Below are 16,070 nucleotides of genomic sequence, written 5' to 3'. Positions count from 1 at the left end.
AGATCATTTGACAGTTGTTTTGAGGAGCCCATGATGCCACTCTTCAGAGGAGATTCAAACAGGAGAACAACTTGCAAGTGGCCACTTTAAGTAGCTTTTCTCATGATTGCATACACCTGGCTCTGAAGTTCAAAGCTCAATGAGGTTACAAAACCAAAAAAAGTGCTTTAGTAAGTCAGCAAAAAGTAGGTAGGAGTATTTAAAACAAGAAAATGATAAGGGTGCCCATACTTATGCACCTGTCAAATTTTGTTTGAATGCAGATTGCACATTTTCTGTTAGTACAATAAACCTCATTTCAAGGCATAAACATTACTGTGTCCAACAGTTATTACATATATCAAACTGAAATAGCTGTTGCAAAAACACCAATTTTTATAAAACATTAAGCTTAAGATTAATAGGGGTGCCCAAACTTTTTCACATAACTGTATTAATGCACTATAAAATGCAGGGATGATGATACTGTATATAAAAGGCACTATACTTGTACTTAATGATGCATTAGAATATACAGAGGTGACCATGCTGCATAATTATGAATTCTGGTCCCTAGGGAAAACTATGATAAAATCTAGTATAATACCTTGGGGTTAAAATGCTGTATAATATATGTACATTGTGCATGGATGCTGTCAGCAAATAATAATGCCCTACAATATACAGAGGTGGTGACATTATATATTAATGAAAAATAATGTTTGTAGCGATGGGGCACAATAGCAGGAAGCTTTATAATGAGAGTACACTTTGTTCACAATCTGGTGTTTCAGGCCAATTGTAAGATAAATGGATATGCTGTGAGCCTTGTAGAATTGTATTAGAAAGGTTTAGCACAATTTAATGAGTTTTTCAGAACTTAGCAGGTTTATGAGCATCATTCCTGCCTGCCGTCCATGTATGCCTATGACATTTATCATTTTCAAGGTTGTAAAGTGATGGAAAGTGAGATCATTATTAGTTCATTATAAGGCTGCACTTACATAAAGGATAACTAAAAATATTTTTTTCCCCATTTAAAAAAATATACAGTTGCAAGAATAGGAAAAATATGGAAACTCAGAATTGATTGAATTAATTCCAGGATACTGTATATATGGAAAAGGTGCAAACAGGGTTTACAGAACATAAAATAGGCTAATATATAGAGAATGCATAGCGGTAATACATAATATAAGCCTATAACATAAGATAGAAAGCAAGTACAATATACATGTCTAAATGAGTGACAGACTAGTACAGAGGGAAAGAGGAGCAGCCTGCGAGGGTCTACGATCTACAGGTTGGTGAGGGGAGACGTATATAAGGAGATACTATAGAAAGCATGAGGGCTCATAATACACTATCAAATCTATTTCACGGGTTCAAAAATAAATTGAACTTATTAATAAATTGACGATTGTTATTTCAAATTTGTGCCATCATGGCCATATAGTTACTTAGTATCCTATCCGTAATGCGCTGTATTAGTGAAATGTATTATAGATTTTTTTCTTTTCTTTTAGTAAATTGTTCATTATCCGTGACGGCAATGATGATCAGTTGCTTTCCTTACATATGAACATCCTATAGTTTTTACCTTGTCAGTATTAACAGTTTTATCCATCAGTATGGGTGTACGGAATAAGTGACTGATTCAGGTAGTGTTACTAACATTAGCAATTATTGAACTGTGAATATTAAAACTTGTATTGCATGGTCAGTCTGTGCTGTTGTGTATAATTTAGGTTACTTAACATAACTACACAGAATAATGAAGATTTTTAGTCTTCTACTACCAGGTATTATAAAATCAGAAATGTATTAAATAATGTGATGTAATAAAATCGACATAATGCCATCATCATAGTACAAACTTCCTTTGAAACACTTCTGACAACTATATCAAGTCACTTCTGTCCCCCAGGCATAGTTCTATTTCATCTCAATATTGTGCAAATATTGTAGATTTTTGATTTAAAGGAAAACTTTAGATATAGAAAATACATAACTCCAGATCTCCTTCTAATGAAATATTATGTAATCACTTTGCTTTTTACAAATTTAGAAATGTTTAATGATCAAATACCTATTTTGCGAAAGCGTGCAAAGCTTATGGCAATACTACGAATTTGACTACGATACGAGAATGCAAAAACTCTATAGATCAGGGTAATATGTGCCGTGAGAAAAGTTCTTACCTGCAACTTTGTGTCAACCAGGGGTACTGCAGGTTCACTGGTCATCCACTCATAGGTGCCCCTTCCTGCATGTCCAAATTTACTCCAGCTACTATCCAAGAGCCAACGCATTCTGAGAAATGATGTTGCTGTTGCCTAAATTCCCAACCACGAATGACTAATTGTCCCACAATCCCTATCGTTGTCTCCCCCGACACAGATGGAGGCCTGAGAGCTAATGATCATTGGGATAAGTTCTCTCCCTATTATTAACTACAGTGGAAAAAAAACACAGGCTACACCATCAGCCCAAGTCAATCTGTGTGGATTTGTTACACTGGCCTACATTACCAGAAAGCTGGCATCAGGTATCAGGGAAGGGCAGAGATGTGATTGGATACTGCACGGCATTAAGATTATTAAAGGAGAATTGCAAGGCACATGGTCTGATTCCGGACAAATAACCTTGTGCATTTGGATCCCGTAGTAAAAAGAGAGTCATCCATTAACCCCTTGTAAAGAAAACAATAAAATGTGCTTTTGTCTAAAGTTCTAGTATAGGATGTGGCGCAGAGATGTATATACTGAACGCTCTAGGGGGAAGAGCAGCAGAGGTCAGAGGAAGCAAGGACATGGGCTAAGTGACATGCTGAATTATTTAGAACCATTAGCGTTTAGATGTTAATGATAAATCTGTGGAAAGCTTTTAGCCTATAAGAGCTTTTCGCTATTTGGAAGATACGATTACGATAAGACTGCAAAATTCAGCGTCATACGCTAGCGGTGTTAACAGTTTGCTCTAATAACTGGAGTTTAACTCATTATTTACTGCAATTCACTATTGCGATATTTGCGGCTATCTACTATTGTGATTGTGACACGTCTTACTTAAAAGATTCTGGATTCTGAAAAAAAGTTAAAGATTTCCAAGATAATCCTCAATGGAAATCCAAGGGAAACCTTCGAAATTCTGAGGCTGATTTACACGTTGATGATGATTGAGTCATTCAATGGGGCCAATCTGCGTGTAGCTTACCGACGCGGCTTCTACATGGAAAGTACATCAATAAGTGATATGTCGCTTCATTTATTTATACAAAAAAATATAGAATATATTTTAAAACTAGGGTGGAACAGTACACCCCATGACCTCAATTTGCGTTGTTTTAAGTTACTTTCCTTTATTGTCTTGTGGTATTACTTGCCTATTTTAAGCCAAATCCTTCAAAATGGCCCACGCGATTCATGAACTTGGTGCAAAGTAAAAAAAAAATACTTTTTTTTTGTTTTGAACTGTTTAGTTGCAAATTAGAAAAGTTGCACGTTTCGTAAAGGGGTGCAAAAATTGTGCCAAAATACTGGCGTACTCAAAATTATGCAAGGGGGGAATTGGAGTGAAGTTATGGCAAAACCCCCCCCCAAAAAAAACAGGCAAGCATATATAACACAGACTTCAAAAGGGCGCTAATAGAATAATGTATTGCGTGCAAACAAAAAAGGCACAAAATATTCAAAACTAGACTAAAAACAGGGGCAAAGGCAATGATGAATTGAGCCTATATGAACTGAAGTGCATATTCCCATTGAAATACAGAGGACATGGAATCCAAATGGATTTCATGCAGATTTTGGTGTGGAATATCTATAATTATTATCGAAGTGAAGTATACTTTATCTGAATATATCCTTATTTTCTTCCATCCTATGATCCAGTCCTGTGTGTGTCAAACAACTGCATCCAGAATTGTGTGAGAATCTGTGAATCTAGCCTTTTATACATATCTGTATAGTTCTTTTGAAATTGGAGTCCCATATGTTCACTTGCACTAAGCTGAGTGGTATGAAATGACTCAATGCTTTGGCTGTAGAGCATAAAATAGATATTATAATGCAATTTCCATGGATTTGTTTCAGGTGTTTTCATCTATAAATAATACAACATATATATATGACACGTAACTGTTCTAAATGGAAACATTAAATATTGAATAATACAAAGAGGAAAGAAATGCTTTTACCCATTTAATTACTGTGTTTTCCTGAAGGAATTCACCACCATCTCCCTGTAGTATACAGTTAGCAGGAACTCTGGACCGCTGCTCTGGCTTCTTCCTCCACACGAGTCCCCAGACATGGGGTACTCAAGACCCTCAGGACGGGCACCTTCACTCAGGATGGCACTGCCGTGGACTGTCACTGGGTCTCGAGCTCCATCCTTACCCTGAAGATGGCCACCGCAAACTACCCTCTCAGTCTGTCTTTAGTGATACTCAATCAAATATTGAGGGTGCTTGAGCGCCATCATCGAGTCCACGCCCCGCATGTTTGGCGCCCTTTAGGTAGCCATGTTGGATACTGGCATCACAATAATTGGCAGGCCACATCGCGTCATGGGGTCTTATAATGGCTTGCAAAAGTATTCACCCTCTTGGCCTTTTTCTTGTCACAACCTGGAATTTCACTGTTTTATTTAAGGTTTGCATCAGTTCATGTAAAGAACATGCCTACAACTGTGAACATTTGGTTTTCTTTTTATTGTGAAGCAAACAACAAATAGGACAAAATAACTGAAAACTTCAGTGTGCATAACTATTCACCCCCCTACATTTTGCGGCAATTACAGCTGCAAATCGCTTTGGATGAGTCTCTATGAGCTTTCCACATCTTGCCACTGGGATTTTTGCACATTCCTCAAGGCAAAACTGCTCCAGCTCCTTGAAGTTAGATGGTTTCCACTAGTGAACAGCAACATTCAAGTCTGACCACAGATTCTCTATTGGATTAAGGTCTGGGCTTCGACTAGGCCACTCCAAAACATTTACACATTTCCCCTTAAACCACTCGAGTGTTGTTTTAGCAGTACGCTTTGGTTCATTGTCTTGTTGGAAAGTGAACCTTTGTCCCAGTCTCAAATCACTGACCGACTGAAACAGGTTTTGCTCAAGAATATCACTGTATTTCGCACCATCCATCTTCCCCTTGACTCAGACCATTTTCCCTGTCTCTGCTGCTGAAAAACATCCCAACAGCATGATGCTGCCTCCACCATGTTTCACTGTGGGGATGGTGTTCTTAGGGCGATGAGCTGTGTTGTTTTGGCGCCAAACTTAGCATTTACCATGTTGCCAAAAAGTTAAATTTTGGTCTCATCTGACCACAGAACCTTCCTCCATACATTTGGGGAGTCTTCCACATGTCTTTTTGGCAAACTCAAAACGAGCCTTACAATTTTTGTGTTTAAGTAAAGACTTTTTTTCTGCCCACTCTTCCATAAAGGCCACCTCTATGGAATGTATGTCTTGTTGTGGTCGTATGGACAGATACTCCAGTCACTGCTTGGGAACTCTGCACCTCCTTCAGGGTTATCTTTGGACTCTGTGATGCCTCTATGAATAATGCCCTCCTTGCTCAGGCTGAGTGTTTCGGTTGGCAGCGCTCTCTTGGCAGGTTTGTTGTGGTACCATGTTCTTACCATTTGATGATAATGGATTTGATGGTGCTCTGGGGGATTATCAGGAATTGGAATTTATTTATTTATTTTTTTATAAACCAGCCCTGACTTGTACTTCTTAACAACTTTGTCCCTGCCTTATTTGGAGATCTCCTTGGCCTTTATGGTGTTATTTTGGTTAGTGGTGCCTCTTGCTTAATGGCGTTGCACTGACAGACCATGTGGCACTCAGGCTATGTGCCCACGATGCAGAAATGCTGCATATTTTTTACGCTTCTCCCTGGCAGGAAAAACGCATGCGGTTTTTACATACGTTTTTCCCGCCAGGTAGAAGCGTTTGTGAAGCGTTCTTCACATGCATTTCTGCATGCAGGTTATCAAGCGCTTTTCCAAGCAATTTTAGCATCACTTGGAAAAGTGCTTGACAACTTGTTCACACTATATAAATCCATACAACCGGCATGGATTTATATAGTGTGACCAAGTTAGTTAAAAAAAAAGAATAAGAATGGTAAAAAAAAAAAAAAAGATTATACTCACCTTCTGTTGTCCTCCCGGTGTTATCTCCGCCGCGTCCGGTGTCTTGCATTGCTAGCGGTGGTGTGAAGGACCTGCGGTGACATCATTCAGTCATGTGTCAGGTCACATGACTCAATGACGTCATGGCAGGTCCTTCACAACAGCGCGAACCATGCAAGAGACCGGACGGAGCGGACAAAACACCGGGAGGACATCGGAAGGTAAGTATAATCTTTATTTTTTATTTTAAATTCTTTTTTTTACAGTTTCTATCGTACCCAGGTCTGGATGAGAGTCTCCTCTTCTCCAGGCCTGAGTACCATCCGCACATTGAACCGTGTGATATCCGCTTATCCACATGTAGTGATGCGGATGGCACGCGGTCCAATGCAAGCCAATGGCGGCGATTACGCTGCGTGTCTGCAAAATTAATGGACATGCTGCGGATTTTTGAGCACAGCATAAATGCTGCGGAAAAATCCGCAGCATGGGCATTGACATTGCGGCTTGTCATTGGGGACCATGGGGGACGGATTAAAAAGCATTTCCCAAACGTTTATGCTGCGGAAATTCCACAGCATAAACGCTTGGAAAATGCTTTGTGGGCACACAGCCTTAGATTGCACACAGGTGGACTTCCTTTCACTAATCATGTGACTTATCAAGCTAATTGCTTGCATCAAAAATTTTTAGGGGCTTCATTGCAAAAAGGGTGAATACTAGTGATGAGCGAGCAGTAAAATGCTCGGGTACTCGTCACTCGGGTTGAGGAAATCGTAATGCTCGGGTGCTCGACTCGAGTAACGTTTCCCATTGACTTACATGGTATTCATGAGCATTTTTCCAGCGACACCCCCCCCCACCGGAGCTTGGGAGGGGGCCTAAAAATTGGTGAAATCGATGGAAACAGTTCTGAAATGACATGGAAACAGCATAGGGAAGACCCCTGGAAGCATCTCTGAATTCTAGGTCACTGCTATGAACAATGTTGTCAGAGTATTACGCTACTTTTACGGACTGACAAAACATAGAAAAACTAAGCTATAATGTATTTTCCTGGAAAAAATGTTAAGAAAAATTCTTTCCAGGGTAATGATTTGTATATAAGATAAAATAAATAACCAAAAACAAAAATGATCCTCCAGACCTTGGGCTATGTTCACACGCAGCGTTTTTGATGCGTTTTTGCACTTTTGCATTGCTTTCAATGATGAAAAATACATTCACCAGTAAATGTAATGTTACCATTTTACTACCTTATCTGGCCATGTGGTGTGTGAGACATGATCAGGCACATCCTGTTTCATTTATGAAAGAGGGACTCTGAAAGTCACAAAGCTTATTTTTACAGTGCCATCAGGCGGCCCTTACTATTGTTAAAGGGCCAGCAGTCGGCCCTTACTATTGTTAGAGGACCATCAGCCGGCTATGCTTTACATAACCGTATATTGCTACTGCAATATAACGTATCCATCTGAGGTGGTCAAATTTTCTCTTTCGTATATTCTGTAAAGTTTGAAATTTGGATGCTCAGCAGGCGGCCCTCACAATTTATGGATGTCCAGCAGGCGGCCCTCACAATTTATTGAGTTCCAGCAAGCAGCCTCCACTATTTTTAGAGAGCCAGCAGGCGTCTTAGGGACAAATGTGACAAAAATAGAGCTTTTTGGTAACGCACGTCGCTCAACTGTTTACTGAAAATGGAGTGTGGTTTACAAATAAAAGAACACAGTACTTCTAGTCAAATATGGTGAAGTTCAAAGATATTTAGTGTTTGCTTTGCTGACTCTGGCATAGGGTGCCTTGACTGTGTGCAAGGCATTATGAAACGTGAAGATTCCCAAAGGATTTTGGGTCGCAATGTAGTGCCCAGTGTTATAAAGCTGGGTTTGCATCCTAGGTCATGGGTCTTCCAGCAGTACAATGACCCCAAATATACTTCAAGAAGCACCCAGAAATGGATGGAAACAAAGCACTAGAGAGTTCTGAAGTGGTAATTCCACCTCCAGTAGCATCAAGAGTCCCAACACTACCACATATATACCAAAGCTACCGAGAAGCTGCGAATAGACACATTAAATCAGTACATTTTGTTCATTTTAATTAATTTCTGTCAAATTTTGAAAATTTCTGCCAACTTTGATGAATTTCTGTCAACATACATATTATTGTGAAAAAAACCACACTAGAGGTACTGGACTCTATTGGTTTATCCCACAGAGCCCTATTGGCAAAAAGAAGGGGGTATCTCACACAGCAAGTATACCATCTACTATATAATCGGCTTATTCCGTCTGTCTGTCCGTCCAGGAAATCCTGCGTCGCTAATTGGTCCGGCCGCGGCCAATCAGCTACGCGGGATTTCAGAACAAGATGGCAGCCGTTAGCGGCTCATCTGCCGCACGGAGGTCAGCGGCGATGCAGCCGGGAGATCACGAATACACGGCGGCTTAATCAACTCCGTGGTCTGAGGAGGGACGTGGGAGGTGGCCCAGGTGCTACTCAAGGTCAGATCCCAGTCACAGCTGTTGACCCACACCGGGGAATGCAGGAACGGGCAGGCACGGCTGGTATGCAGACAGACGGGTACTGGCAGGCACGGCTGGTATGCAGACAGACGGGAACTGGCAGGCATGGCTGGTATGCAGACAGGCGGGTACTGGCAGGCACGGCTGTTATGCAGATAGGCGGGTACTGGCAGGTAGGAACGCAGGCTGGATAGGGACCAGTACAGACTGGGATACAGGAACAGAGCCGCAGGTGCGGTGGACAAGCAGAACAGAGCGAAACCGCAGGTGTGGTGGACAAGCAGAGCAGAGCGAAACCGCAGGTGCGGTGGACAAGCATAGCAGAGCGAAACCGAAGGTGCGGTGGACAAGCAGAACAGAGCGAAACCGCAAGTGCGGTGGACAAGCAGAGCAGAGCGAAACCGCAGGTGCGGTGGACAAGCAGAGCAGAGTGAAACCGCAGGTGCGGTGGACAAGTAGAGCAAAGCGAAACCGCAGGTGCGGTGGACAAGCAGAGCAAAGCGAAACCGCAGGTGCGGTGGACAAGTAGAGCAGAGCAAAACCGCAGGTGCGGTGGACAAGCAGAGCAAAACCGCAGGTGTGGTGGACAAGCGAGGCAGAACTAAACCGCAGGTGCGGTGGACAAGTGAGGCAGAACAGGGCAGAGCGAAACCGCAGAGCAGAAGGTGCAGGCAGACAGGACAGGGCTCTGTTCACATGGAACAGACTGGGAAGCACAGGAAGATAGTTAGAACACAGGAGGTAGATACGGAGACAGGGAGACGGGACAAGCAGAACCAGATACATACAAGGTACTTACAATGAAGTAGCGAGTGGACACAAAACTCACAAACAGAAGTACAGAGACAATGAGTTGGAGTTAAGTGCAGGTTCAGACACTGCAGGAAAAGGGCAGGTACGGACATAGAGACAAACAGGTAACGGGCTATGACACAGTTCAGACAGGAACTGAACCCGGAACAAGATACAGGAATGAGCCTGGGAACTCAGCCCCCAGGGTGGCGGAAACAGACTAGAAGTCACAGATACAGGTAACGGGCCTGGGTATACAGCCCCCAGGGTGGCGGAACAGACTAGAAGTCACAGATACATGTAACAGGCTTGGGTATACAGCCCACAGGGTGGCGGAAACAGACAAGATACAGGACCGGACCTGACAACTCAGTTGCACAGAACATACTGAAAGAAAGTGTTGCTCAGGCACCTCCTACTGGGTGGAGGGGGTTTAAGTATCCAGTGACTCACAGCAATAGGCTGTGGACGCATTAGGAGTGCTGCCGCCCTAAGCAATCAGACAAGAGACATGCATACAGCAAATACTGGAGCAAAGTGTACAGCCTGGACTGATAGGTAAGTTGGCGGTCTTGCATGGTGGGAGGTGGTAAGCCATGCCAGCACGCCGCCAGGGATGTTACGAGTATATTCAGTGTAGAGGTCTATGGAAGAGTGATCCTACTTGTTTGTTTTAATTATGCACTACAATCACTTTGTTCACTGGGTTGCACTTATCCTTGTGAGGTACTGAAAGACTCGCTATATGATTCTATTTAATCCTTTCTACATGTATAAACGAAGGGATTACTTGATTATGATAAATGGTATACTAGCTGTGCGAGATACCCCCTTCTTTTTGCCAATAGGGCTCTGTGGGATAAACCAATAGAGTCCAGTACCTCTAGTGTGTTTTTTTCACAATAATATGTATGTTGGTCTGCTTTTTAAAGAAATTTTTCTGATCAAAGGTTTTTTATTCTGAGGTTACATGTTAGCCACGTTTTTTCCTCAGAACAGTTGCATTATAATATAAAAATTACTGAATTTTTGTCAACTATGATCAGCTGGGTGTCTATATGTAGGGGAGACGGGGCAAAAACTTAGGACAAGGATGAATCATCATCACCACACGATAAAAGAAAAAATAATAGATTTACCTGTAGCCAGGCATTTTTGTTCCACTGATCACAGCATCAAAGCTTCAGAGCAGGAATTAATGTGTCACATGGATTTATGTCATTCTACATCAACTAAGGAATGTGTCCATCAGACTTGTGGGGTCATCACAACACTGCACCAAACAATAAAACATTCACAGTCCTTATCTATGAACTGCTAAAATATTTACAGCCAGAAATGTTTGTCTCTCTCATAGTAATAGCTCTGCTTTTCATCACCCGTCTCATCTATTGCATTATTTCTGTGCCATATAGTGTATAAATATGTGACTCTTTAGTTTTTGGGTTATACTAGCCTGATGAAGAGGCCTGAGTAGTCTTGAAAGCTTGCAGCCTGTTACCATCTTTTCAGCTAGCAATTAAAAGGTATCAACCACTGAGGACTCGCAAATCGATATATTTTTCTATCTATTGGCTAACACGGTACAAAAATATATATATATATTTTTTCGCTGTGTCAACTATGATAAATTTCTGTCAACCTTGATTAATTTCTGAGTACAGATAACCGTAGAAATTATGAATCGGTCAACGAGTGCATTTAAAAAAATCAATCAAGTTATGCACTGTGGAAGATATGTGTTACTCTCGTGCCCGGACTGACTGGCGTGAGCGTGATTAGTGATCCCACTGTACCATGAACCGAGGAGTGCCTGGAGGGGCGTAACTAAGTATCAACCCGATCCGACCAAGGTCGCATGGCGGCTAGTCGACTCCGTGGCCCAAGGAGGAACCGAGCAGAGGGACCAGGTGCGACTCCAGGTCAGACCCCAGTCACAGTTGTTGACCCACACAGGGGAATGCAGGAACAGGCAGGTTAGACTGGCATACAGACAGGTGGGCACTGGCAAGCACAGCTGGTATGCAGACAGGTGGGCACTGGCAAGCACGGCTGGTATGCAGACAGGTGGGCACTGGCAAGCACGGCTGGTATGCAGACAGGGAGATACTGGCAAGCACGGCTGGAGTGCAGACCGGGGGGTACTAGCAGGTTGGAGCGCAGGCTGGATAGGGTCCAATACAGACTGGGACACAGGTACAGAGCCGCAGATGCGGTAGACAAGCAGAGTAAAGCGAAACCGCCGGAGCGGAGGACAAGGCAGAGCAGAGAGGAACTGCTGGTGCGGTGGACAAGGCAGAGCAGAGCGGAACCGCCGGAGCGGTGGGCAAGGCAGAGCAGAGAGAAGCCGCCGGAGCGGTGGGCAAGTCAGAGCAGAGAGAAACCGCTGGTGCGGTGAGCAAGACAGAGCAGAGAGAAGCCGCCGGAGCGGTGGGCAAGGCAGAGCAGAGAGAAGCCGCCGGAGCGGTGGGCAAGTCAGAGCAGAGAGAAACTGCTGGTGTGGTGAGCAAGGCAGAGCAGAGAGAAGCCGCCGGAGCGGTGGGCAAGTCAGAGCAGAGAGAAGCCGCCGGAGCGGTGGGTAAGGCAGAGCAGAGGCAAACCGCCAGAGCGGTGGGCAAGTCAGAGCAGAGAGAAAGCGCCGGAGCAGTGGGAAAGACAGAGCGGAGCGAAACCGCAGGTGCGGTGGACAAGGCAGAGAGGACAGGGCTCTGTTCACATGGAACAGACTGGAAAATACAGGAAGATACGAAGGAAGGGAAAAGGGACAAGCAGAACCAGATACACACAAGGTACTTCCTATGAAGTAGCAAGTGGACACAAAACTCACAAACAGAAGTAAAACGAGTTGGATTTAGGTGCAGGTTCAGATACTGCAGGAAAAGGGAAGGTACGGACATAGAGACAAACAGGTAACAGGCTAGGATACAGTTCAGACAGGAACTGCTACTGCAATGAGATACAAGAACGAGCCTGGGTATACAGCCCCCAGAGTGGCGGGACAGACTAGAAGTCAGAGATAACAGGCCTGGGTATACAGCCCCCAGAGATGGCAGAAACGCACAAGAAGTCACAGAAAGCAGGTCTGGATATGCTGCCCCCAGAGATGGCGGAAACAGACAAGAAGCAGAACTGGATCTGGCAACTTCAGAGTCAAGGAGCACACTGAATGTTAGTGTTGCTCAGGCACCTCCTACTGGGTGGAGGGGGTTTAAATATCCAGTGACTCACAGCAATAGGCTGGAGACGCATTAGGGGTGCGCCCACAGCAGCTATAAGAATCAGGAAGAAACCGGGCCGCCGCCCTAAGCAGTCAGTCAAGAGACATGCACACAGCATGAACTGGAGCAAGATTTGCAGGCTGGACTGACAGGTAAGATTGCGGTCTTGCATAGTGGGAGGTGGTGCACTATGCAAGCACGCCGCCAGGGATGTCACGCCTCCTCTTCTTCAAGCCTGCAAGGGTCTTCTGCAGTGAATTTGGAGGCCAATCCTTCTCTTCAAGAGGATTACCTCTTCTGTCCATTAGAGGAAACAAAACTGATCTCATCATCTTGGTGACTAGGATGCTTCCTCCAATCAAGCCATCCTCAGCAACAGATGAAGTGGGTGAAGCACCAGGAACAGCACACAGGAAAGTCTCTCTCTGTTTGTTATCAGGTAGCACCCTGGTGGATTCAGGAGACAACTGGAGGTCCTCCGCCTGGTTGGAGGGGTGCAGAGACTCGGGGGTAACCACCGCCTTGACGTTCACTTTGCCAAGCTTACTGGATGAAGTGGGCGGAGTATGAGGTACCGGGTGTAGGAAAGTCTCTCTCCGTTTATCAGGTAGCACCCCGGGAAATTCAGGAGACAACTGGAGGTCCTCCGCCTGGTTGGAGGGATGCAGAGACTCGGGGGTAATCACTGCTTCGAAGTACATTTTGCCAAGCTTACTGGATGAAGTGGGCGGCATACCAGGTACCGAGTGTAGGAAAGTCTCTCTCCATTTAACAGGTAGCACCCCGGGGAATTCAGGAGACAACTGGAGGTCCTCCGCCTGGTTGGAGGGGTGCAGAGACTCGGGGGTACTCACTGCTTCGATATACACTTTGCCAAGCTTACTGGATGAAGTGAGCGAAGTACCAGGTACAGGGTGTAGGAAAGTCTCTCTCCCTTTGTTATCAGGTAGCACCCCGGAGGATTCAGGAGACAACTGGAGGTCCTCCGCCTGGTTGGAGGGGTGCAGAGACTCGGGGGTAAACACCGCCTTGATGGACGTAGAACCAGATCTATTAGAGACGGAGGGTCCTTGCTTTAGGACGATCTTCAGACTGGTTTCAGAGATGACTTGTCTGTAAGGTGGGACGGTACCTGAAGCCAGATCATTGGTACAATCGTCGAGACTGTGCGGGGACAACGCCTCCGCTTCTCTTCCTTCGGAGACTTCAGCGCACAGCGAGTCAGCGACTAGCAGATCTGGTGAAGAAGAAGAAGAAACTGCTGACTGTCCTGAAGATGTGGGGACTGGACACCCCTTGTACCTTAGCAGTCCCCCAGGATACACCAAGCAGGATCTCCAGACCTGAGCGGGCACTAGATCTCTCGGCTCTGGACGACCTGTGGGTAAGCCAGTCAGCACCTAGAATGTGAACTTCTTCATATGTAATGCTCCAATCTGGAGCATAATTTGTACAGACATATTTTGACTGTTTCTGAGTAGGGCTCGTCCGTCTGCTGACAATGCCCAAACCGGCTTCTGGAGTAGTCGGACGGGAATCAGACACCGACTCTTCAAGGCTTTAAGCCCGAAACTTCCAGTTAATCCGAGGTGTCACTTGTCACGGAGACAGTCATGGTCATCTGTGGAGAGGAAACACTGACGCCAAGGGCAGCCTCTCCTACAGGCCTAATGTCTTGGGATTCTCCAACCTTCACTGGACAAAGACCGTCAGGGGGTCCCAAGCCACCGCATCGGGACCGCAATCCGATTTTGTGACTGAGTTCTGGCTTCTGCTTTGCCTGACGAACATAGTCATCCTTCATGGATTCTGTGCGGAAAGCTGCCTCTACAGGCTGGGGAACAGGAGGTCTTTGGGAGGACAGAACCTGGCGAGACGGTTTACCTCTATGCCTTGCACGTCTGGACTGCCTCTTGAGGTTGAGAAGAGAAGTATTCTGTGGAGCATAGTCATCCTGTGTGGATTCTGGGTGGGCAGCAGTCTCTTCGGGCTGGAGGACTGGTAGGCTACCTACACATTACCCATCGGGGCTGCTCCGGGATATTGGGAAGGGATGCTTTAGCAGAGGCTTCAGGATTAGGGTCATCGAAGACCATTAGAAAGGCCACCAGGAAGGCCTGCTGGTCAAAGATGATAGGATCCCATGCTTTCCATAGGGGGGTGATCCATTTCAAGGCATCACCCGCTAGGTAGGACATCATGAATGCTACTTTAACCCGATCAGTAGGAAAATAGTGAGCATAGAACTTGAAATGCAGCATGCATTGCTCCACAAATGCACGGCTTCATTTTGGATCCCCATAGTACCATGGTGGATCCGCAGGAACGAGTGCTGATAGATCCATTTGGGCTGGTGCATAAATCGCCTGGGCCATAGCTTGAGAAAAAAAATTTTTTCTTGGTGCATGTATTCGCCAGACAAGGATTCAAAATGTCTCTGAGAGCGAAAGGCCGTGGGGCTCAACGGGAACCATGGCCTGAGCAAACTGTTACGCTCACGCCCGGACTGACTGGCGTGAGCGTGATTAGTGATCCCACTATACCATGAACCGAGGAGTGCCTGGAGGGGCGTAACTAAGTATCAACCCGATCCGACCAAGGTCACACGGCGGCTAGTCGACTCCGTGGACCAAGCAGGAACCAAGCAGAGGGACCAGGTGCGACTCCAGGTCAGACCCAAGTCACAGTTGTTGACCCACACCAGGAAATGCAGGAACAGGCAGGTTAGACTGGCATACAGGCAGGTGAGTATTGGCAAGTACGGCGGGTATGCAGACAGGTGGGTACTGGCAAGTACGGCAGGTATGCAGACAGGTGGGCACTGGCAAGCACGGCTGGTATGCAGACAGGTGGGCACTGGCAAGCACGGCTGGAATGCAGACAGGTGGGCACTGGCAAGCACGGCTGGTATGCAGACAGGGAGATACTGGCAAGCACGGCTGGAGTGCAGACCAGGAGGTACTAGTAGGTTGGAGCGCAGGCTGGATAGGGTCCAGTACAGACTGGGAGACAGGTACAGAGCCGCAGATGCGGTAGACAAGCAGAGTAAAGCGAAACCGCCGGAGCGGAGGACAAGGCAGAGCAGAGAGGAACTGCTGGTGTGGTGAGCAAGCAGAGCAGAGCGAAAACCGCAGATGCGGTGTGCAAGGCAGAGCAGAGCGGAACCACCGGAGCGGTGGACAAGGCAGAGCAGAGAGAAACCGCAGGTGCGGTGGACAAGGCAGAGCAGAGCGGAACCGCCGGAGCGATGGGCAAGGCAGAGCAGAGAGAAGCCGCCGGAGCGGTGGGCAAGGCAGAGCAGAGAGAAGCCGCCGGAGCGGTGGGCAAGTCAGAGCAGAGAGAAACTGCTGGTGCAGTGAGCAAGGCAGAGCAGAGAGAAGCCACCAGAGCAGTGGGCAAAGCA

At 45.6% G+C, this 16,070-nt stretch overlaps 1 protein-coding gene across 1 annotated transcript in view; it reads right to left on the bottom strand.

The window, feature by feature from the left end:
• Nucleotides 1–2,476, bottom strand: part of SMIM28 (small integral membrane protein 28) — a 36,960-nt gene extending 34,484 nt beyond the window's left edge. The window contains exon 1 of the mRNA XM_073673238.1: nucleotides 2,181–2,476. Coding sequence (XP_073529339.1) covers nucleotides 2,181–2,291 — 111 coding nt within the window. The 5' untranslated portion in view covers nucleotides 2,292–2,476. The remainder of the gene's footprint in view (nucleotides 1–2,180) is intronic.
• Nucleotides 2,477–16,070: the final 13,594 nt, after the last annotated feature.

Source organism: Phyllobates terribilis, unplaced genomic scaffold, assembly GCF_046119375.1.
Source record: "Phyllobates terribilis strain yellow unplaced genomic scaffold, ASM4611937v1 Scaffold_3__8_contigs__length_932513732, whole genome shotgun sequence".
Taxonomy (NCBI): domain Eukaryota; kingdom Metazoa; phylum Chordata; class Amphibia; order Anura; family Dendrobatidae; genus Phyllobates; species Phyllobates terribilis.
The sequence above is the reverse complement of the archived record's forward strand: the minus strand, read 5'-3'. Positions and strand labels throughout refer to the sequence as shown.